Below are 24,841 nucleotides of genomic sequence, written 5' to 3'. Positions count from 1 at the left end.
CGATGTGTTTGGCTTATGAATATTAGCTAGGAGTGACTGGAATTTGAAAATGTTAAATATAGAAGTGGTCTTGAAGGAAATATTTCAGAACGTCACATGAGGGTCCAAGTTGTTATTTGGTTCACGTCACATGTTTGAATATATCAAAGTCGGACTACAAACCAGATGGAGAACTTTATTTGGATCAATTGGCTTTGAAAGACATATAAACAGCAACAAACACACGGGGAACAGAAGGTCCGCTGCATAAATAGCCAAAAGCCAGAAATGGAGCAGGAACTCAAAGTAGGGCGACACAGATATCCAGCCCATTTTATCATTGAGCGCTTCACTGAGTTTCAGGAGGTGGTGGGAAGTGCAGCAAAGAGAGCACAGCTGCTTGAGAAAATCTTGAGATTAGCAAATGAATCTTAAAACTGTGGATTAAGGACGTGGCTTGGTTTACACTGAGATTAATCTCCTGACAGGCACGTTTGTATTACAGGTTGTTTTTTTTTTTTTTTTAAATAAAATAAAAAAATTAACTGCAAAACATTTCTTAGATGATTTGATTTTCTAACTCAAGGGAAAACGTGAGTAGAAAATGACTCGACCATGAACTTGGCTTGTACATAAAAGGCCCCCTGGCTTTCAATTTAACTCTCGCTCCATTAAGCACAAGCGAGCTGTGACCATCAGAAACTAATTGGGCGTCAGTTAATAAAGCGGCCTGCAGAGACTTGGCTGCCCTAACAGAAACTGCAGGCCTTGGCTGGTCTGCTGGGATCGGGCAGTGACGGGAAGGTCTGATCCCGCTGTTCCACTCGAGGCCGGTGCCAGTCTGACCAGGCGGGTGCTGGAAGAGGTTCAGTCCATTAGCGGAGCAGATGCAGAGGTGGGGCCACTTCCTTTAGCATCTCAAAGAGTTCATCTTACAACTCTGACTCTTCAAACGCTGAGATGTCTGTGGTTTATTTAGGGTCATGATGAGAGAGAAAAGTGTGGAGTGTATTTCTGGGAGTTTATTTTTTCCCCATTTGAGAAACCAAAGATCAAAGAGACATTAGGAAACAGGAAACAATCTCAGTTATTTAGGGGTGGAAGGACAGTCTGTTTGAAAGAGATGTTAAGTTACAGCTCTGTCCTCTCCGAAATTGAAGTTCTTAGGGGGGGTTTTTTCTGATGAAATTTGAAACCTTACTGCAAAATCTCTGCTAACAACCAAATCAGTAAATCTGCTTCTTGGCAGCTGATGTGGCCTAGAAGAGAGCTGACAAGGAGGAGGAAGAAGATTGATTCTCTGCAGCATGATTTCATCAGCTCAGGTGCCTGGCCAAACCAAACAGCTCAAGCTTTGCTGCTTTGACTGACTTATCTCCTCTCGGTCCGACCAGACTATTCAAGCCAAAAGAGAAAAAAAAAGGCCCTCATCACTCACGGACTCAGAGCGCCCTGATAATGACCCCACTTTCCTCCTTATGATTCACCCCCCTCCTGCCTCACACACAAAAGCTGCACCTGTGGAAGTGAAGCCTTCCTGTTTGCCTTGGATAACTGACCGCTTCCTTTGCCTCTCTACTCCACACACACACACACACACACACACACACACGCGTGCACACACACCCTTCCTCTCTGAGCTCAGATGATGTGTTCGTATCTGTCTGGATCGCGGCCAGAGCCTGCTGCCGAGTCAGCACTATCGATGCCTCTCCGTCTCCCCTTCCTCCCCCTTTCTGCAGGTTGATGCAGCACATAAAGATATGGTTCCACCGAATCCTCCTCCACCTTCACAACAACACTGAAACACTCAACACTACACGGAGGCAGAGCAACATTGTGGGGTTTTATTTTCAAAACGCCTTATACGGCCACTTTGGGCCCCGAGACTTCTTGTAATGAGGCCATTAATTAGGACACAGGAGAAACGGGAGCACCATCTTCTCTCATCACTTGTCCTGTTGCTGCTGGCTAGTGGATGCTGATTGCATCCAAAGTGAGCCATAAGTGCATTAATAATTAAACAAAGTGAGTGTTCAGCCTAAAAAGAAACATTCTGACAAGTATGATGGCTTGTGATCAATTACATACGCTGGTTAGCTTATCTTAACAGAAAGACTGGCCACAGGACAAAGAGACTGTAAAAGACGAACAAAAAACAAACAAAAACACTACATTCAAGGTTCAACATCTCTTACATTTGATTAGCTTAATTACAACCACTGCATGTATTATTGCATGTATGATGGGTTTTTTTATCACTGTACTTTGTGTAGCTGTGTTTTATGCTTTCTGGCGACCTGCACTGTACACGGACATGTAAACTATCCATCCATCACACTACATCCCAGCTCCTCACCACCATTTTGTAACCAGATGTAGGAAAAGATGAATACATCTGTGTGGCCTGCTGTCTGCATATTAGTCAGGGCAGGATATCCTACACACTCATACCTACAGCCTTGAGAAACACTGCTGTAAAAATGTGAGGGCACATTCAGTCATAGCTGGAAAACTCAACTCGGGCTGATCCAAACTAGAGGAGGCGTCTGCGATTTCCTGCATGCAGAGGAGGAATTATTATACAGGGAAAGGAGGAACAGCTGACAGTCCTTTTATCATGAAGATGAGACAAAATGAAATATGACACTGTCACACAGCGGTAGACAATGTTATGGCTACACGAATGCTTTGATGGGACAGGTGTATTATCTAAAAGGAGAAACCACATGATTGAAAAATCCTCCTTTTAAGGAAATGTTCCAAGCTTTTTTTTTTTGCTTTTGAAAAAAGGAGGACAAAGAAACATTGAGTCACAAGAAACAAGATACTACTTTTAAATCCTACTGCACTATAGTTTAGGTCTTTATAATTCCTGACACTGTCTTCTCTGTTAGCGGATTATCTAATGGAACAGGCTGAATTTAGCCTTTGACTTACTCCCTCCACACGTCACTATTTTTATATCCACCTTGTGTAACATCCACTTAAGTGAGTTACTCATGGTTGAGCTTTGAGCAGGCAGTGCAGACTTATTATGTAGTGATGAGGAATTGAAGAGATGCACAAGACTCTGGGGGAATAAAGTTATTAGACAGTACTTTCTGTGCTCCTGGAGTGCTACGTTTGAAATGTTAAGGTATTTCTCTGTGTATTCTATGTTTAATAGTAGTATACCTTCCATTACAGTATACTATAGGCAGTTTATGTAAGTAAGGATAAGTAAATGAACTGTTTTGCTGCTAAAATGTAAATCTCTCTCGCCCACTGAGCAGGGTCTTTAAAGCTAAAATTTACATTCACCCCCTAATGGAAACCATTTGTCGTTTGGACGCCATTTGGGATTTTGGGGAAGGGAAAGGGAAACTACTGCACATCGCACCCCGTGCACTGGTAAAAACTTAGTGTCAATGGGGCGTCCTGGTGGCCTTGGGGTTCAAGACCATGTAATCATAATGTGCCTCGTTAAGTCATCTTGCCGTCCCTGAGTCAGTCTCTCTCTTCCCTCATTTACTATCATCTCTTTACTGTAGTTCATCTAAAAAATATACCTGCATGGCATCAATTCTACACCACAGACACAAATACTTACTTTAAACATATTACTACACATACAATATTATGCCCTGAATGTTAATGTGTGTGTTTTTATCTCACAGGAAGTTGTATACACCTGACACAAAAGATGAGAAAATAATTATCTCCATTCCACAGATGCAGACAAGATGCTCATGCTAGGGCCTGTTGTGAGCGGAAAAAGACAGCGGTGGGAGGTTTTGTGGTGTGTGTTTCAGGAAATGCGCAGCTTCAGGTATCAACAAATCAATGAGGGGGGGGGGTTTACACAAACTTGGCAGCCGGGGTATTTGCAGATATTCAGCAAAAGCAGCCGGCCGCCAGAACGCTCGCGTAGGCTGATGTGGAGCTGCACAGCAAGGGACTTATACCTTCTTTTTGCTGCAGTAGATTTGCCATTTCTTCTCTGCAGGCAGGGCGAACATGGCTTCCCTGTGCTTCTCCGTAAGGTCAAGCTCATCCTGCAATGTGGGGAAGAAACAGCAGAGAAAAATGTTGGTGAGGAGGATTCAAAAGAAGAAGAGAAGAAAGAAGAGAAAGTCTACCAATAATGGCTTCACAATCCTTTTTTGATGAAGATGTATGAAGAAGATAACATTCAATGATCAGAAAGACAGCATCATTCTCAAAGCGTAGCTCAGAGTGCAGGCAAGCTGCACAATCAAACCTGACTCACACTGCAGATTTAGAAATATCCACATAAATCAATTCTGTTTCTCCCCAGAACAAAAACATGGCACCGGAGTAGTTGCACCAGAGCTCTGCTCCCAGTTCGAGGTTGGGTTGCGCTGAATCTCTTCACAATCAGTGCGTATCACCGTAAATTCAATATGACTCTGAATCAAATCAGATGTCTTGCAGGCTGTAGACGTGTGAGTAATGAGGGAGAAAAAAAGATAAGGCGTGGTCCGTCTACACATGCGGTAACAAACATCTGGAGACAGCATGTGTCACAATGTATAACAGATATTTCACAGAGGCACATAAAGGGTGCTGCTGCTGCTGCTGCTGGGAAGTGATGGACTAGAGAGCATTTCAACATTAAGAGGAGATGTAAATGCAATTAAAATATATCCATCAGTTTTAATTTGAGCTTTCACATGTCTGAAACAAGTTGGGCCCAGGATATCAGCATTTAAGGTATCTTTCATCTCAGCATGGGGACACAATTAAAGATTAAGATTAAGATTTGTGTTGGTAGATTAGTCAAATCATAAGGAAATTAAATGAGCTTCATGTGAATTACGTGGTGAAAGTCATGAGAAGGCTTTTAAGCAATTTAATTCCAGAGTAGATAGTGTGAACACAAGAGTGGACACAGGTTTGTTCTTTCTTAGATTAAGTTAATGTGGTTTACCCAACACATCAAGCCCTGTGAATCAATATGTGCGATGATCAAATGTCCTAAAATGGCAGTGAGGTTTATTGATTGACCTCATGAATGAGGTTCATGTACTTACTTCTACAGCACTGAATGGGAAAAGGCGACTGATTCAATTGTATGTTTTATTGATTCTTTAGATCATAAAAAAAAAAGCTACGTGCTTTATGCTGAGAGAAATTTGTTGTTAATGTTCTGTGACACAGGCTCTAACTCTGAGTGCAGGATGGGAGGGAAAAGCTTTACCTTGATTTACACATGTTTTTCTTTTTTTGAAGACTTTTCAAATTATCTCAAGTTCAAAGGTCGGGTTTAATTGATCGTAACAGAGCAGATGGCCCCAACTTATTCCACAACGCGAGTCATTTTTCACAGCAAGCCTGCTCTGATTATACACGCGCATGGAGGCTCATACTGGGTGAAAAGAAAAGCACGTGGCTGTTTTCTTTTGGTAAACAGAGCAACTGAAAGCCTCCTTGTCGTCACACTCAACTTACTCAATTATGTCTTCATAAAGGGTGGTGGACAAAAACAAGCAATTAGCAGATGGAGGAGGCAGAGACATTAAGAGTTCCTGAATGAGGTCTATTGATGGAGAGAAATGTCATGCTTAGATTACTGTGGCAACCATGGGAGGGGAAAATAGGGCAGCAGAGAGAGGAGAGCACGACAAATTAGAAGTGACAATAAGACAGAGAAAGAATGGCGGCCTGGCCCCGTTACTACCAAAATAGTGTAAACTGGGAGGAAGTGGCAGCTTAATTTATGAATGTCTTCAACGTAACAGTAAACAATGAGGGAAGATTATACTTTAAGGACATCTTCTTAGTTTAATGAAAATGTTGAAATGTCTGTTTGAATGCAAATATTTGAATTCTCCAGTAAATTCTGGTGAAAAAGCATCAATTACAGGTGTTTCATTGTTAATATTTCTCACTTGTCTTTATTGTAATAGTGGTTTTTAGATGTCATAGGGTTTTACATTGTTTCTGGAGAATCATATGACCTCAGCACTTTCTTATGTGTACTATGTTAGAAAAGGATTAAGGCCACTGTAAAAACTTAGAAAGTGGTCAATAGAGGAATGCTAATCAATAGAGGGGCAAATACATTCGAACAACAGTTATGCTAAACATAATTATTACTATTATTTCTAAATTCATCATACACAACATTTATGTGCTTTTATTAGTTTCTGGGCAACAATGGAGGCCTTGGGCACAGAGGAATAAATCATATCAGACTTTACCTACACAGGCAAAAGTTGTTTGTAGGATCAAATCGACTTAATCGACTCAAACAGACCGTTACAGACTTTTCCTAAAATCAAAATTCAAAGATATTTACTGAACTGTGAATTAAATGCTTCCTTTGAAGTCTCCGTAGAACAGTTTCTCCAGTCTGAAGTTCCTCAAGAAGGAAAAGCAGAGTAAAGTCTTACCACCAGCTCGGAGAACATGCCATCCAGCTCGTCATACCCCGGCATTGGCAACGCTGGCTCCATGGCCTGCAGGGCAAAGTCCTCCCGCAGCCTGTAGGTGATCTCCGGGTGATCGCTGCTGTTAAAGCAGCAGAAGATGAAGGACAGGCCACCGCGGCCACCGCCGCCACGTTTCCGTGGAGCCATGGCTGTCCAATGCGTCTGGCTGGTCAGGTAGGGAGGGTGGGAGGCTCCCTCAGGGCCCCTTTTACAGCCTCCTCCACCTCAGAGTTCGGCCTCCGTCAGAGAGTACTGTGGACACAAAGAGGGGACACAATGAAGCTTCGACACAAAACTAAATCTAGTCTCACAAAGATTTTTGTGAGGGCCTCTTTAAATAGCACACATAGAGTGAAGTGTGTGCTTTTTAAAGAGGCCCTCACAAAAATCAATTGCAGAAACAGAGTTCTCTCAGATATATGAACAATATAAGATAATAATGGTACTAAATATAAAGATTAATGCTTTCTGTTCTGCCTTACGGTAACACTCGAGGGGCAAACTGGCTCAGCCATGAGTAGAACTGTTACTTATTAGGACATAAAACCAATAAATTCTAATAGTTTTCCTCGCTCATAACCTCACCCTCTGCCCCTGGTATTGGTTAATGATGTGGGGTCATAGGTTTTTCAGGGAAACTACAATGCACCGTATCAGTGAGGGCAAGCACTGAAAGATTCAATTATATCGTTTACACAATGGGGTCCCGTGAGAGTGTGACGTTTGAAATGGAGACCATCATTTTCCAGGATTAGTGTATTCAGGCCTTTTCATCTCCCTTCCTTCCTATTCTGCATCAGCTTTCCTCTAAAGACCTAACGAGTAGTGATTAGAGAGGTGTGTTTACAATGACCGTGGTGAAGGAGGCGTGTGAGGCTTTTTGTTGTGGGGAAAGAGCAAAAACAGGCCTTCTAGTGAACCCTTAGACGAGCCATTACGAGGCGTGCACGTTGTTCAAATGACAGGAGAGATTTGCAAGATTTAGAGACCATGACAAACTGAAACATGCACTGCCTCAATCATCCTGATAATCATCACCACCAGACTTTTTCTTCATGGCTCCCTGACTTAGTGGACAACTGCACATTTGGTTTAGTCTCTAGCAGCTGCAGTTTTATCAGTAATGTAGGAAATGTTTGCAATCCTGTTAGATCACTGCCCCATCTTCCCCACCTCCATATCAGAGATAAAAATACACAGAGATCAGCTGTCATACATGAACAGCATTGATGAGGAGGGTTGAGCACATTACACAGAGTTTTGTCCTGCCAGGCGCAGATCCAATGCAGCAGAACACCTCTTAACATCTTAAAGCTAAGTGAGTCTGTGTGGCACTCATTCAACCAATCGAAACAACTAGATGGACCGCGATGAAATTTTGCACAGACATTTGTGGTCCCCAGAGGATGACCTCTACTATAGCTGTGATTTGTCTTTCGTGCTAATTAGCATGATGGTATAGTTTCACAGAGCTGTTAGCATGGTTGTAGACTCTTGTCTTGTTTGACGTTACAGCTCATGTCCTCTCTTCACATTGCAGTATTTTTGAGTATTGGGACCTGGGATCAGATTGAACTGTACTTGGAGCATTTATTTCTCTGGTTACTGCCATTCAAGCATTAAGAGAAACAGTTTACGCTGTTGCTGAAGCTAAACTGAAACAAAGGGTAAGATTTTGAAACATGGCAGACAGACTCATATCTCACTGCCGAAAACACAAACAGGTTTGATTTGTAACAAACGACTAATTCGTACAAACAGACAGAGAAAGAGAGGAGACAGCTGCAGCTTGTGCTCTCAGACCTGCTGGCTCAACTCCAAGCAGCAATAATGGAATAAAGTGCACAAGACCTCTCTGCTGTCTGGTAAATAAAGACATGGTGCCCACATATCCACGAGGACACTGTCGTCAGCACAAAAACAACTCTACAGACTCTCTCCCTGCTCTGTCGAGCGGTGTGATGCCAAGTATCATAACCACAGAGGCTGCACTGACCTGCAGGAATTTCTGGATGTCTTTTCTTGGTGGCCCAAAGCTCGGCAAACATAACGAAGTTCATCTGACCTTTCCCAGTACTTTCCTATAGGTCAGACGCTTCTCCCAAACAGAATGCATCGCATGCATGGTGATGCAGTCTAAATTTAATCTGGTCCGGTCAAGTACTTCACTGTAATCGAAGATTGCAGGTCCCTATGCTCAGCAGGCTGAGGCAACAGACGACGGCTAAAGTTATCTCTTCCAAAAGGGAAAGTGAGGACATTTCCTTAGCTGAGTGTAAGTAGAGTCAATAAAAAGTAAGTTTTGTGGTCTACCTAAATAAATCCTGATGCCATCACCGTCCCATTATAGTCACTTTTTTGGTTCATCTGTGTTTCCTCTATCCAGCAGCTGTACTTTTCAAATATGGAGCAGTTGGGACTGGTTCTCTGTGACTTTTTCCAACCACCCTAAAACCCCAGCTTTAAAACCCTAAAACGTTTTTTAATCTTTGTTTTAAATGCGTCTCCTGAAGTATGCTGATGCTAACAAAAAGAAGAAGCGGCCCAAAAAAGTAATATAGTCAAAACAGAAGATTAGATACCATTTAACAATTTGACATTTTGTTCCAAGGTAAACTATGTTGATAATGGTTTGTTGCAGTGTCCATTAAGGACACTGTTACACTAGACATGAAGACACACTAGACATTAGTCCAAAAAATGACTACTAGTGGCCAACAAATTAGTAATAACTGGGCAAACTGTCAAACAAAACTAACAATAGCCAAATTTATTCCGTCACTAGAATAATCCCGCTTTTCTAAACAGCCAGTGAATGCACCAATATATAAAAGTCCAGTAAGTGAAAAAGCTTTTTGTGCACATCACAGACAAGCTACCTGAGGACAAATGGCCACACGTGGGATAAAGTACACAGCAGCTCACTCTTACTAACACACTGAATAGTGTATTTATTTTGACACATCCTTGACTTTTTCAAATAGACTACCAGAGGCCTCGGCAGCAGCTGCTTGGCTTCACGCTCACCATCTATTCTAGCATGAAGGGAAGAAGCTAGTCAAAGGCCTCTTTGACCATATTAGTCCACAAAACTGCCCATCTTTTCCATTAGCTAAAGCGAGCTGTAAACTTTGTATAAACTTGTGAGCCTGAGTGGGACAGTGCTGGTCCCCATCCAGCTACAGGAACCTGTGGATGTGCCGCAGCTCGGTCATGTTGGGTGGGGGGGCGTGCAGAGAAGCAGTCCGTGAGGGTTTGAACATGCAGACTGTGTTAAGACTTTGTGTTTGTGCTGTAATTGTTAACCTGTGAGACCTGACATTAGCCCCAGGATGCTGTCTGTCAGACGGTCAAGGTTCCCAACATAACAGAGGCCTGTTAGAACAGGAGGACATTCCTCCCATAGCCAGGTGAGCCCTGTGACCCTGAACAGCACCCACACAACAACACCTTCACCCGCTCTGACTGAGGAGGAAAACAGGTGGCTTTAAATCCTAAATCAAGCATGTACGACTCTGACCCTGCGCTGTCTGAGCGGTAAATGTTAGCAGAATTAATAGTAATTTCCAGGAATTATCCTTGCAGTAAGCTTGTTTGAAATGTTAACAGTCTGGAAGTTGATGATAATGCCACGCAGCTGCGCTTTCCATATAATCAAGACGAATGCTGTTTATACACTGACTCTGATAAATTGACTCTCGGACTGCATTAGCTGCTGCTCACAGTGCGATGCAGATTCTTTTGAGCTCCTTCATTCATACACATCCAATTAAACCCACCCACTCATATTCACACAAACACATCTGTCTTTGTCTGAAGGAGATTTCTATCCTTGGATAGCCTTGTTGTTTTCATGACCATGTGGTTCGGCGGGTGACCTGGCGTGAGTCCAGACTGTAAAAAGAATCCCAGTGTTTGTAAAGTGAGTGTGAGCCTGTGCATGGTGCCTGCCCAAGGCCTCTCCATTAAAACCTGTAGAAGTGTCATGTCCGCTGGAGAAAAGGCAGCAACTGAGAGGAGCATCTTAAGCTAAACACGGAGAGACGCTCACATTACTCAACATGTGCGAAAAGGAATGAAGAACAGAGAGCACCAAGTCAAAGATGAACAGACACTTTTCATCCGACTGTCTTCTTCCAGCGTTGCCTCTTTTCTTTTTTTCTGCTTTCTGTTCTGTCCATTTTGCTCATCTCTTCAACTTCTCTTCTACAGTTCAAGCTTACTTGGAACTAGAAATAATGTGGGTTTGGTTTCTCTGGTGCTGCTTGAACAAAAGCCAAAAACATTGCCCTCCCATACTGTGGCAACAGAGCACTGACTTTTGTTGCTATTGGGTTGCATAATTGTTATTGCTTTTATTGCTATTACTGTACGTGTCACTAATTTCACAGTGGCCCTGCTAAGTGAAATATGTGCCGTTGGCATGCAAAGAATTAGAAACAGATAAGAGCAAATTGAGGTAATGAGTGCTGCCAAACATTTTGCACAAATGTACAGACAGAAAAAATAGCATATCTAATAACAATTACAATAATGACAATCTAATAATATTTATGTAGCCTGTCATAAAATAATCACTGTCATAAATAGATGGTTTTGTGTATAATTTATAAACACTAACAGGTCAATGTAAAGCTGATGCTAATAAGCCAAAATGCACCTCACTGGGAGCAGGAATTCAACCTTGGAGAGAGAACACAGTGGACAGTAGTGTATTTAAAACAGATGTGTGAAATACCTTCTTCTGCACCAGCTGGCATCTCTCAGCACTTTCTGGCACTGAGATGCACTTTTAATTTTCAATATCTACAGCTGCTATTGCTGCTTAAATCATCAGCCGCACTAATGCTGGTTGGGACAAGACACAGCAGGACAGGCCCTCATGTTTCTAATGGAGCAACGCACTTCTACAGCCAGAGGCAACGGAGGAAACCTTGAATGAGAAATGTGAGCATTAGAGCGATGATGACAATAGATATTATATAATATGTATATTAGGCAGCAGGGTTGCTTCACCTTGAATTGTTGTTAAAAGAGCCAAACTATGTCTCTCTTGGGCTACAGCACTATAATTAGAAACGATCTACCTTTTTAAAATGTCCTTGAGTGAAACACGGACTCCCTCCCTGCTCCAGGGACATTGTTCTGTCTGACCCCGATCTCTGACCTTTCTGCAGAGCGGGCAAATGAAAATCAAATCTGTTGTGGAAAATGGAATCAATACAGTATCATATTACTATTTTATCTTCATGCTTACATTATGCCATTCTTCTAACCTTATGACAGCACAACTTCATTCACTCTTTCAATCATCCTGCAGATAATTTGTTATCCCTTATGTGTTTATCTGGGTTTAGCTGTAAAATAAAATAAAAACAAGTAACTGCTGTTAACCGACTGCTTGGGTTGTACAGAGTATAGCTGCAGCTGTGTTATAGGCGGACTAGAAAGGCATTTGGTGCTCAGAAGTTTAATCTTCTTTTCTGATTTAGGATTTGGGGTGGATCAGACATGCAATTTGATGATCATCTCACTGCGGTATTTTCAATGCAAAGCAACTCAACATTGCAGGTTGTTCTGGTTCAAACTCTTCCACTACATTACAGCGTTTCCCACACTGACAAAAATCTCAAAACTATTGAGAGTAAAAGTGTACTTATATTAAAAAATTCCACGGGAGACACAGTTCATCAGACGGGGATTGCAATGTGCTTCACTCAAGGGGTTCATGGACTTTTGGAAACCCCCACGACTGTTGTGCACTACACTTGGTAATTTATTTTGGATCAATTTGGACAGCTGCAAACAAAAGGCTCAGGAGTCACATGGTGAAGGCTGGTGGTAGTTCTTTCATCAAAACACACAGCCTGAGCTCGGAGCTGCCCAGCTGAAAATTAATCAGCAGCCCAGTGTCTGCACACGGAGTGGATGCTTAACCTGTGACACTCAAAACCGTTTTGACTCAACTACAAAATGCTCAATAGTAACAACAATCAAAACTAGAAAAACAATCTGCTTTCGCAGTTCAGCTGCAGAACATGTACAGTTAAGCTTTTTCCCAATACAGAAAAATGCAAATCTCCCTCACATTGTTGCTCAAGGCCAACGTCAGTCACTGCTAACTGAGAGCAAACCATGTTAATTCTGAAAATCGGTAGCTGTTTGGTAATTACTTTCATGGTAACAATGGAGTGTCACTCTGTCTAATTTTGTCTGCTTTAGCTGTGGTGCAAATGGCATAGTCTTGCACACCGCCACATAATGCTCACTCCGCCAGGTACTTAATGGTGCCGTGAGTAGACAATGACAGTAGACAGTGTGTAAACACACTCAGACTTGGAAACAAGTCAGAAAATAACTGGGCCATGACAGAAATGCTGACCAGCAGGTTAACAAGAGATTAAAATCAATCTATTCTCAGCGACGGCCAGTTAGACAACACAGAGTCGTCAAAACAGTCCTCAGTGTGAAAGTACAGTATCAGCGCTGTTCGGCTCTGATGCCTGTGTGCATTTCTGTTACAGGATTGTGTGTCAAGATATGACAAAGGCATTGTCTCTGGAGCATTAATGTCACATGGCTGAGGGAGTAGGGCTGAAGTGGCTCTCAGATTACAGGATTAACATACAGGGACACAGAGAGAGTGCAGGGAAAGGGATAACAGACAAAGGAAGCATTTCTTCCACCAGCTGAGACACTTAATACTTGTCTGCGGGTGAAAAAGTTCAGATCTTGTAGGACTTTGAAGTAGTGGCAGTGGATCGTGACAAAGATACTGTGTGCTGGAGCTGTTGTAAAAACATTGCATGCGTTGGACTGTAATGTAGGGAGTCTTTTGTTGTGGCAGTTTTTCCAGCTTTTATGGTGACATATGACTGTGCGCACGGTACATGGTTAATTTGGAACAGCAGGGCACTGCTGCTCTTTGTTAAACTCACTACTAAATATTACTATCACAAACAAAAAATAAGCTAAAAAGCTCAAATGACACATTCTCCATCAAGTCTGAAGTTACTGAAGTTAGTATTTTAAGTGCTGAAGCAACTATTTTAAGAATTGATAAATTGTTAAAGTTATTTATTAAGTTTCCAGCTTCTCAGCCACAAGGATTTGCAGATTTTGTCTGTTTTGTATTATTTTAAATTAAATATCTTTGGGTTTCTAACATGTTAGTTGCACTATACAAGCATCTCCTTGGGTTGTGGAAAACAGTGATGGGCATTATTCTGTTTTCTCAAATTTTACAGACCAAACCTTTAATGAAATAAGTGGAAAAACAATAGTGAGCTGCAGCTCTAGTCTGTTAGCTGCTCATAAACATTACAATTTGGTGCTGAGCCCATTTTCCAGACTATTATGTAACACCTGCTTGAAAAAACTCCAATTTTGTCTCAGTGCTGTTTTGAAAATTAGGCCGTTATCACAACTGTAATATTCAGCGTGACATTTAATGATCCAAAATAAAGCAAAGTACTATTCTGTGCACTGTGACCAACACACACAACTGACAACTTAACTGAAAGCAGGGCACTATTAGCCAGGACACATAGAAGTAATCTAATTGTTTTCCACATCCTTCCTCATAAGAGAGACTCAAGGTCTTCACACGCTTCATCCAGAGACAGTCAGTCGGTGATGGGACAGATTAGTTCAAGACCAGACCCAGTATCTCTGGCCACACCTGCTTTCAACAGCCAAGGTTAATAATCTGGTCAAAATTGATCCCAAAACAGGAACAGAAGAAAAAGGCTGTCATCAGTACAAGCTGACTAACCCTCTGTGCTCATTAAAGGCTGTGCAAACCCAGTGCTGATAAAGAGCAGTTTGTCAGTTAAGTTGCTTTGTTGTCTGGGAAAGATTCAATCACTGGTTGATCTGATTTGTGGCACACTCTACCTTTATCTTTCTTTCTTCTTCTTGGAGTTGCTACACTATTCAGAAGATCATTGTATTTCTATCTGATGTCACTAATGGACATGCTTATGAAATTCAGCTTTTTTATTTGACTTTTTTTCTCTAAGGGATGCCACAATGATCTAAAAACCTAGACAAGGTGCATTTACTGTCAGACCCACCATATGTGTAACTATATCTGTGCTCCGTAGAGATACTGGATACTGTAAGCTCTCCTAAATAAATTTATGAGGACAATTCATGATCATCTAATAATAACCCATGGTCACAGGCTATAAGGAAAAATAAGTCATTTGTTGTAAGAGATAAGACTGAAAGTTATCTAAAACACAGAACTTTTCCACGCCTTAAAAAGTAATTCAGTGGTATTCCCCTTTAATTCTTACACGTATGAATGATAGCTTAAAGCCAAAAAATGTACATTTAGGGTTGGGGAGTGTGCGGCTGAAATGTAGGGAGGACAGAGATTAAAAAGCAGGTTAAAGGCTGTTGCACTTTCTGCAGGCAAGGTTGTCAAACTCGTTCTGCAGACAGACTCTCCAACCCCCCATTCTTAACATGTTAGCATTCTTCCTCGGGTCAACCCTTCAAGTGGAGGTTAGACACGGGGCAAAGAGGGAAACTACTCAAACATGCGACAGTATCCTCGCCAGAGTTTCAGCTTAGTCATCTGGGTTCAGTTTGTTGGCTGTGTTCCAAAAAAGTCAAAAAAGGGCAGTTTAGTTTAAAAATAGCTTATAAAATACGAATCGCCTTTGGCGTGCCGCTTCATGATTCTGAAAAATCTGAACAAAAAAGGCAATGTTTAACACAGCATAGACGTTGACATTGCAAGAAACTTGCCTATATGACAACAACGGCTTAACTTTTATGATCTGTTTTGGTCACACAGGTTGAACTTTGGGTTGTAAATGACAAGGCTGCTTTTCTCAGCCATATTGATTTGCTATTCTAACGTGTATCCATTAAGTTTTGGATGTTCACAAGCAGCTTGTAACAAGTGTACTCTAACGTCTTGAATCTAATGGACCAAAGCACATCACATTATAACCACAACGGCATCATTTGGTAATCAGAAAAATAAAGTCCCACTGAGTTTGTTGGTACATGTAGTTAATGCAGATTCAACTACTGCAGCATTTCTGCAGCAAACTGGGGCACTCATGCCACAGGACGTACTTCTGCACTTGCCAGGGGCTATATGGAAAGCTTGTGGAGTAGCTCAAGTAATTTGAAAAACAGAAATTACAGATTTTTTTTTTTTAAATCCACACATTGAGTCAACTGTTGCACCTGAACATCATGTGTTGATAACTTGCAAGTCAGAGTGCATGAAAACCTGTTAGCAGGAGTGCAGAGAAGTTAGATAAAGTGTTAAAATAAGACTACTGGGTAACATTACGGTGGCTACGCCCATTTATCATAGGCAATCTATGATTTTTACCATTTAAAAGTAATGGACAGACAGTTGAAATAATTAGCTAAGAGTAATTAATAAATAGCTGAAATGTCCAGCTTCTGTCCCTCCAAATGGTAGTAGTAGGAATGCAAACTTGATCACATTGACCTAAAGATAAGATCAGCATTTATATAATTAATAACATCCAGTTTAAAAGTCTATTCAAATTAACATATTTGAAACAGAAGTAGTGATGATTAATGTCAATGAATGGGTACTTTAGCTCATCTGAAAAGGTTTTGGAGGTGCATCTGACAGAAAAGCTTGGAGACCATTGAAGCAGACAATCAATGACTTAACTATCAGCAGAAAGGAAAGAGAATCAGTACCATCATCAAATTAGTGTCATTTAAGTTACGTCTGTGCCTCTATCACCATTAAAGATCTAAATATTAGAAGATCAGATTCACTGTAAATTAGCGGAGGATGACATGACTGGAAAATAAGAAAAACTGCTGAGTGTCAAGAAAATCCAAAGAAGAATAAACCTTTGGAGAGCTCAGGTATAGGCTGTGGACTTTGAACGACTGAAAACATCATAAAGCACCAACAGCTGTCATCTTGATCTCCTTCTGTGTGGCAGAAGGATCAGTAAATATTATTATGTGCGCCACAGCTGGGCCCAGTCCAATCATAGTCACAAATTTATTTCTGAGTAGTAGAACGGATAACCTCTCAGATCATCGATAATGGGGCGTGGAGAGCGTTATAATCTCCTCCAGAGCCTGTCCTTTAAAAATCCCTACCTCTTCCTCAGTTGCTATGGTAACCAGAGCGGATGGTGACCAGTGCAAGCAGGGTGGGTGATTTAATGTAAGCCCCTTCCACCGCCCATTACCCTCCTTTTTAATCTGCTCTGGATGTTTATAGGGGAGAAAATAGGATTGTCTCTCTAATTCAACGGACAAAAAAAAAAACAAAACCATTAAGGATTACAGGGTAAAATCTAGCTTGCCATCACTCAGAGGCACGATTAAATCGTGCAGAGAGGCAAAGCCTAGCTGTCAGTGCTGTGTAATACATCAGCCTGTATAGTATTTACATGCGATGGAGAGTACACATAGCCTCTTGAGAGGAGCTGAGGAAGTGAGAGTGGAACCTGAGAAGGACGGGAAGTGACAGGAAATGAGCGAGGTGAGCAGACCCCTCTCTGCTCAAGGTGACTTTCCTTTTCATTGACTTGATTATCTGCACTCCGCCCCCCCATCATGGAAAAAAGTATGCCATCCTCTTTCTCTCTCACACTCTCCTGACACTGATAACGGGCTGCACTCGCCAAACCACAGAGAGACGCTGGTGGGAGGTAGCAGCCTGTAGCCTCAGCCGGTGTGTGTGTGTGTGTGTGTGTATGCACATATTTCTACCACCACCTCACCCTATCTCCAGACCAGCCTTGTCATTATGGGGCATTCCCCGTAGACACAGGACAGCTCTCTCACTGCGAAATCAGCCCCGGGCCCCAGTCGGAGCACCCTGTCATCCTCCCCTCCCCCCTGGTTACTACGGCAACACCATTTTTCTGCACCAACACCTCCCAATTAGACAGACATGACACAATCACCTACATCTTGGTGAGAGGAATCCAGCCTGTATCCTTGGGAGTGATAGAGCAAGCCAGCAGCCCCTCATGGACCCATACACAGAGGCACTGATAGCCGGTCACATGCAGTCCATGCACACACACATTCCAATCAGCAGATAGCCGGCTTCTGCTCCTCTACTCCTTTTCCTTGCGCTGATTTGATTACAGGGTAGAATAGGCAGCTTCATTGAGCTCGTCTTACCCTGTCCAGGAGTGAGCTCGCCTCTGTTGTGCTGTGAGCATTCCCTTTATATCCTCAACTCACTGCAGTGTCCCGCTTTCTGCACTGTCGACAGAAAAGACGATGCTTGCACACAACACACAGCGGAGCATTTCCTGCGCGAGGTATGTAATCCACGCAGGTTCAAAGTCATCTGCTAATAAGCACCCTGAATCCCAGAGGCTGTCAAAATCAGCCGAGACGAAAATCCCAGTTGGATGGAGACCGTTTTTCTCTGATGGCACGGGAGCAAACAAGGGATAAACTTGCCATACAGCATGAGCCGCTGTTTGAGATCCTGCAAACAGCCAGCTGGCCGGCGAGGACTTCTCCTCGGCGTATCCACTCCCTCCTTAACCTCCTTCTCTCTGCCTTATGACTCTGTGGTGGCGTCTGCAGTCCTCTATGCAGTGGTCTGCTGGGGAGGAGGGAGCACGGAGAGGGACAGAAAGAGACTGAACAGGCTGGTCAGGAGGGCCGCTTCTGTCCTGGACTGCTCCCTGGACTCCATAGAGGAGGTGGGTGAGAGGAGGACACTAACAAAACTCAAGTCCATCATGGACAACCCCTCTCACCCCCTGCATGAGACTGTGGGGGCCCTCAGCAGCTCTTTCAGCAGCAGGCTGAGGCACCCACCCTGCAAGAAGGAACGCTACCGCAGGTCATTTCTCCCATCAGCCATCAGACTCTTTAACACCAGCATCACTGGCTGATGTTAATATACTGCCTACCATCCATGCCATTCCATTCCTGTAAATATCCTATGGTGTAAATATTTATTTCATTTCATCACAATCCATATATTTATATCTATATTTATATTTATATTTATATTTATATTTGCTATTGTTTGTCTTTTCTATTGCTTTGTTCTTTCACTGTCCCTGTTTATATTGTTGCTGCTGTAACAAGAAAATTTCCCCCTATGGGGGATAAAATAAAGAAGTCTAAAGTCTAAAGTCTAAAGTCTAAAGTCTTTCTCTGCAGAATGCTGTGGGGGCAGAGGGGACAGGCACAGATGTTACTGGCTCCAGGCCACACCCCTTTTCAACACTCCCAGTCCTAATAGGATGCAGCCGAGCCGTGGCCACCGCCCAGCTCACCCCCTCCCCCCTACACAGGCTTCGGACAACTTGTTTAGGGTTTGTTTGGAGAGAGCTTGTTTGGAGAGCTGCGGGAGGGAAACAAAGCTAAGGTGCTAAACGTGTGTGGTGAACGTGTGGGTGTGCCGAGGAGACAGATGGGAGGCAGTGAAAGTGTAACATGGCAACTGAAGAAATTAAGTAATGTCAAAAACAAAAATGAAGAAAGAAAACAAAAGAGCCCATTCCCATTCCCATCCTTTACCTTAAACTCCTCCTGTGCATTTAAAACACATTCAGCACATATTCTGTCTAAGCAGTAATTGGCATTGATGAGACGGCTGACAAAATATCCAGAAGATTTTAATCTAAACAATCCCAGACACTCCCAGAAGATTTACAGCACAAGCATCACTCCTGCATCTCCGCTAATTACTGACTCACGACATCCAGCTTTCATAAACATTCCTGCATTGCGACATACAAGTGATAAACACCACAGTAACGAAAATGTGAAAGGAATTTGGTTTTCTGTGGAGGGTGCTCATCATATTTCACTTGAAACGAATGCTCACGTCACAGTAATTTGGCCTTTAGCTGCAAGATTTCACATGAGAACCATGCAGTTATATAATAATGTAACTATGCCAGATCAAGTCATTTCGCCTGAGTTTGTCAAGCAACTTAAATTGAGTAAGTGAAGTCACAAAAGGTGTCTGATTAGACTCTGTATCAGCGGATACCCAACATTTAAGGACTCAGAGGAGGATCAGGGCCAAAAAAAGTCTCTATCCCTACTTTAAGGTGTGTTTATAATTACAATGACGCTGAGACTCTGTGAGAGGGACGGTGATTCAACGTTGAGGTAATTCTTCAGGCTACAGCATTCAAACTAGTAACTAGTTTGTCGTTCCCTGTTCACACAGGAGGTGAGAGAAATCAGACATGTTCTCATAAGAGAGCAGAAGTCATCAACCTGGTTCAGGCCCTGCAGGTTTCTGTGTAGGTGTTGACAAAATAAGTGTCACATATCAGTGATTACCTTCCTGTTCCTCAGTAGTGAGTCAAGCATTGACGTCGAGTATCACGGCAGCAAGGTGTCATGGTGCTGTTGTTGTGTATTGTGTCATTCAACATCAGCACGGTCAGGTTATGTGGTGGAGACACAGTATAGTATCGAATGCCCTGTAACTGAGACTGTAACTGCGACTATGGATTTACACTGCTTGCCAAGAAAAGTCTGGACTCGGACATTTCTCTGCCAAAAGGAAGTCACAAATCAAACCTAAAAGCAAGACATTTTCCTTAACAGCTGTGGGTGAGCATTCAGCAGCATTCAGTTTTAGAAAAGCTGCCTCGCTTCGTCCTTTAACCATAAAGCAGAACTAAATAACCAGCTTCCTTAACATCAGAATGCCGTTTGTCCCTTTACATGATTTCTGGGTTATTAAAGCTTCAAAGTTTTCAAACAGCTGCCTCTCGCTGCCATTTAGAGATGCCAACGTGTGACGCTGCCTGCAGCTTTAAGATTTCTGGACCACTTCCAAGTCACATGTCATCTTAGCTGATATCATACAATCTGCTACAGCATCGCAGCTTTCTGCTTTGATTTCAAATGTCCATATCTGAGGCTGCACTGTCGTTTGATCCAGGCTTGTGTGGAACAGTTTATCTCCGCAGGACCGGTGTTAGAGACATCAGTGGCGAGCCGCGCCGGTGCAGTCATGAATGGATAACAGTGGAAGCTGTACGGTCCTGGGTAGCTGCCTCTAAAAAGAATGTCATGCAGCTGGAATAACAGACAGGTCCTGTTCTCATGGAGGGCTTCTGTGCTGGTGGGACAGATCATCCATGTCAATAGAGGCCAGGATTGGTGTTTTGGTGACCTCAAGGCCACCAGGTACATACAACAGGAAATGTGAGGGATGGTGACATTAAACAGACAGTGGCACTGTCAACAGGAGTTTTGTCTGTGCCAAGTTCTCACAAACTCACAATGATGAAAATCTCTCTTCCGAGTTAAAAAGAGTGAGGTTACTTTGTCTCTTGCTTGCATATCATAATGTGGTTTTCAACACTGCCAAACAAGTCAAAGTCAAAAAGTCAGAGAACTTTACGAAAGAGACATTTGGGTTTTTCTAACCTCCTCATTTCTATCTGTGACCTGTTTGCACCAATTAAAGATGCATGTGTAAAGTATAAAGGCAATGGCACCTCCAGCAGATCACAGAAAAAGGGGCTTTCTGTACTGAATTAAATACTGCTCACCAAAACTAAATATTTGGAATATTAATTTTGTATTTGACAGTCCCTAATACTAGGAACGAGTACATTTACAGCAGGGACAATCAAGCCTAAGTGACATAACACATGACAACCTTTTCCAGTACAAACTTTAGGATTTGCATCTTTTTAAAGCTAAGCTGCTGAGCATAGTCTACAACAACTACTCAAATAGAAACTGGAGCCCAAAAAAACCTGTTTGTGTGAACCTTTTCTCTCTTAAAACCACTTCTCTGTTAATCATTAAGCATGTACTGGCAGACAAAATCCAACTTTACCCTTTTCTTTCTGGTTTTCAGCAGGCAAGAATATATTTTCCTGTTGCTTTGGTATTGCCTTATATTGTTTTTAGTCATGTGTTGACCAAGCAAGCAGGCAAGCAATACAAATAAAACATAACATATAAGCAGCTAGGCATTACAAAAAATGAGCACAAACAAAACCCTGATGATATATGCAACTACTCCACAAACACTGCTTTTGGGAAAACTATATTTGACAGTCAAGAATGAAGTTAAACGTTGAAAACTGCTGAATCTTGGAAATCAGTTTGCCGTGCACGTGAAGCAAGGAAGTGCGGAAATCTGATTGGCTGCACACTGCAGGTGACCCTGAAAAGTTCAGCTGTGATTACAAGCTTGTTGACTGAGTTCCTCTTGTTATATAGGACTTTGGTGAAATGCTAATCGCTCGGTTTATCATGTGAAACATGGGGTCAGTTAATAGCTAAACACACTGGAACTGAGAGAAATAGTGGAGAAGACATGCATCCACCCAACCCTAACCCTTAAGTGAAGCATCCCAGTGTGGGTTAGAGAAAATGAACAGAAAGTTCTGCCGCACGCTAAGGACGAGTATATTCTCAGCAGAATCATGACTGACAGCCCCTAAATAAAAATAACGTTTCTCAGACTGCTGTGAAGGAATGTGTGAAGGGGGAACATTATATTATGGCTCGTATCATGTGGTGGAAGGCAACAGGGCTACGCCATACATATGTTTCATTCAGGGTGGGGCTATATCCATAAATTCCACCCATGCAGCCCTTCCCTTGTAGGAGACCCTAACGATAACAAATTAAATGCCAGGAGTAGAAAAAGGGTCCTGCTGGTCTCTATCCACCCTCTGGAAAGCTTGTAATTACCCCCTGGAATAGAAAGGTACATCCCAGAAGGCCCACATGACTTTCTGCATCCAGTAATCTGTAGGAGACAGCCAAGTAATTGCAAACATGAAAAGGAAGTCCGAGTAAGAACACAACACTTGACAGTTTAGACACTTAAATAAAAACATAAATAAATAGAAAACAGCAAAAGAAGAGTGTTTTCTGATGTGGCAAACTCTAGTTTGTGGTAGAGAGATAATAACATTAACCTAATAGTAGAGGTGGACTTTTTCTATTTAGACGTCATGGAGTAACCACGTGATGTTTTCTCTTATGTCACATAATCAGAAAGAATGAGGCTCCTTTTCCTGTAGTCCAATAAAAGCGCTAATATGATGAACCATATGAGTTTCCCCAAGTTTAATATTTGCAGTGGCCTCCGTTCACATTTCAGTCAATTTTTTTAATGTCTGAGACCGAACGTTCAGTCAGACACTTGCTTTTTCCGGAGCATTCAACCCATCTCTCGTTCTTCCTCAGTGGATGGAGTTTACTCAGATGAGCAAAATCAAATGTAAACCCAGGAAAAAAAAGCCACTAAGTGGACTGTGAGTTACACATTTTTGAATGCTTGAGCTTCACCAAACTTTTCAAAATACGCTTGTTATTTTTATTAGTAGTTTATTTGCTCAGTTATCTTGTGTTACTGATGACAACCCATAAACAGCCATGAATGTGTAACTAAACTATACAAGTATGGTGCTTCCTAAACTGTAAATTGGCATCTTTATTCACAGGAGAACCTGGAGAATTTAGGGTTGCGAAGACAGAAGATCCTCTCAGAATAAGTGGAAGACAATGCTGTAAAAATATTATGAAGAGAATGGCTGCAGCTGTGGCAAATGTGCCTGTAATGGATTGACAGAATTTGAGGGTTAAAAGGCAGTGGCTTAACTTGTTGATCCCTCCAGATGTAGGCCAGGCTCAGTGCGCTGAGAAATCAGTGGTTAAGGTTTCCAGCGCAGAGACATGCAATAGGAGGCACCAAGTATTACAGTATAGGCGGCATATACACAAACAAATCAAACAGAGTAATGCTAATCCAACATAATCCAATCAGTATCCAGTCTGCTCTGAGGGTGAAGACAGCTTCAAAGTATTAGCGGCTAGCGGCTATTAGCTAATGTCACACATGGATACCCAGAGAGCTGGTTCACCAGACTAAATCCGTGTGAAAAGGTCTGAGGTCTCGGCCTCATCTTTGACCGCCAACATGGATATGAGGCTGGCTCATGGCCAGCCGGATGCACGGCAGAGGCAAAGTCTAAGGTGAGACAGAGCGGGCATACAGTGCACGGCCATCTTGCATGGCTGGATGGCTGAGATACAAGCTGCTTATCTCAGAGTGTGTCATAATCTCAGTAGACAAAAAACAACAACCTGGAACCAGACAGGCGAAAATATTTTTGAAAAACTAGGAAAAATCTGCTGGGAAGCTTGAACCAAGGGGTACATAGTGCAAGGAAAAATAAAACCAAAACACAAACAGCAGAAAAAGGATGTTTGGGGACGTTAACAAGGACACCTGCTGTTTAACAGGATCGACCTGACAGTTTCTGCCCTGTGGTGTCTCAGCTATCAACTGCTGGACACACACAACAACAGCAGTGTTAGCAGTGGACTTTAAACAGGAACTAATGTCACTGTCATCTTCAACCCAAAATGACACTTTATTTTCAGGGTTAAGTCACCGAAAGATGAAAAAGTTGTTCTGATGGAATCACCTAAAAATCACAACACTGGTAAAAGTATAACATGTTACATAACTATGAGAAAAGAAAGAATTATGGACTTGGACAATAGTCGTTGCTGAAAGCTGTAACACAATCGCTCCTGAGGAACATTTAGCTGTTGACGCAGCTGGTTTTGCCTGACTGCATGGCTGTTTTGACGGCTTTTCTACAGTAATGTTATCACACAGATATGTTAGACTGTGGGAACCTGCTCGTCGTGGCAGAAGTCTAAAACTCTGCCTGAGGAAACCAGGACATCTTTTGTTTCTGGAGAAAAGACGGTGGCTACTGTGGCTGTCTTTCAGGTAAAAGGAAAAACATTTCCTACCTGAATGTATGTATGTATGTATGTATATTTATTACTCTGGACTTTCATGGATGCTGTTTGTAGGAAGTCACAATGAGCTTCGCGACAAAAAAGAGACAACAGTGCTTTTTTTAACAATCACAAATTCAATAAGAATGTGCATGACTGACATTACCAGCTCCAGAGACGCCAACTCAGTTAACGGGAAATTACATTACTGTGGTAAAAATACCAATTACATCTCAGCTTAGGAGTTATACAAACAACAGAGAGTGAGAAACTGACAAACCAAAGCGTGCATTTATTTCCATATATTAAGCAGAGGATTATCTTGAATTAAAGCAGTCCCACTTAGCAAAGCAAGTTAACTCCATCCACGATCAGGTCCAAAGAATTAAACTTTTGCCACCTCTTAATCCTTGCCTCAGTGCCATTGTGAGCTTTTCAAAGGATGAGGCTGCATCAATTAATGAATGACTGAACGAACAAACGAACGAAAGAAAGAAAGAAAGATAGCCTAAACATATTTTTCTGTCGTTGCTCTTTCGCTTGATAACTTGTCAGAACTTGAGTGTGCTTTTCTTGAGGGCGGGGCAGCATTTCAAGAGCAGGATAAAGCACGCCGTGCTCTGGCACTGTCTGCTGCTGAATCTGATATCTGTCTGGTGTTTCAAGGCCTG

At 42.3% G+C, this 24,841-nt stretch overlaps 1 protein-coding gene across 3 annotated transcripts in view; it reads right to left on the bottom strand.

Annotated features, from left to right (window-relative positions):
• Window positions 1–24,841, bottom strand: part of LOC139217513 (disheveled-associated activator of morphogenesis 1-like) — a 45,346-nt gene that overhangs the window by 13,156 nt on the left and 7,349 nt on the right. For 2 of the 3 annotated variants that reach the window (XM_070848835.1, XM_070848837.1), the window contains exons 2-3: window positions 6,378–6,668; window positions 3,927–4,016 (exon numbers count right to left, since the gene is read on the bottom strand). In XM_070848835.1, coding sequence (XP_070704936.1) covers window positions 3,927–4,016; window positions 6,378–6,563 — 276 coding nt within the window. In that variant the 5' untranslated portion in view covers window positions 6,564–6,668. Of the gene's footprint in view, window positions 1–3,926; window positions 4,017–6,377; window positions 6,669–17,573; window positions 17,959–24,841 lie in introns of those variants that run through there. The other variant, XM_070848836.1, reaches the window with a different exon arrangement.

This window comes from Pempheris klunzingeri, chromosome 18 (assembly GCF_042242105.1).
Source record: "Pempheris klunzingeri isolate RE-2024b chromosome 18, fPemKlu1.hap1, whole genome shotgun sequence".
In the NCBI taxonomy this organism is placed as follows: domain Eukaryota; kingdom Metazoa; phylum Chordata; class Actinopteri; order Acropomatiformes; family Pempheridae; genus Pempheris; species Pempheris klunzingeri.
The sequence above is the reverse complement of the archived record's forward strand: the minus strand, read 5'-3'. Positions and strand labels throughout refer to the sequence as shown.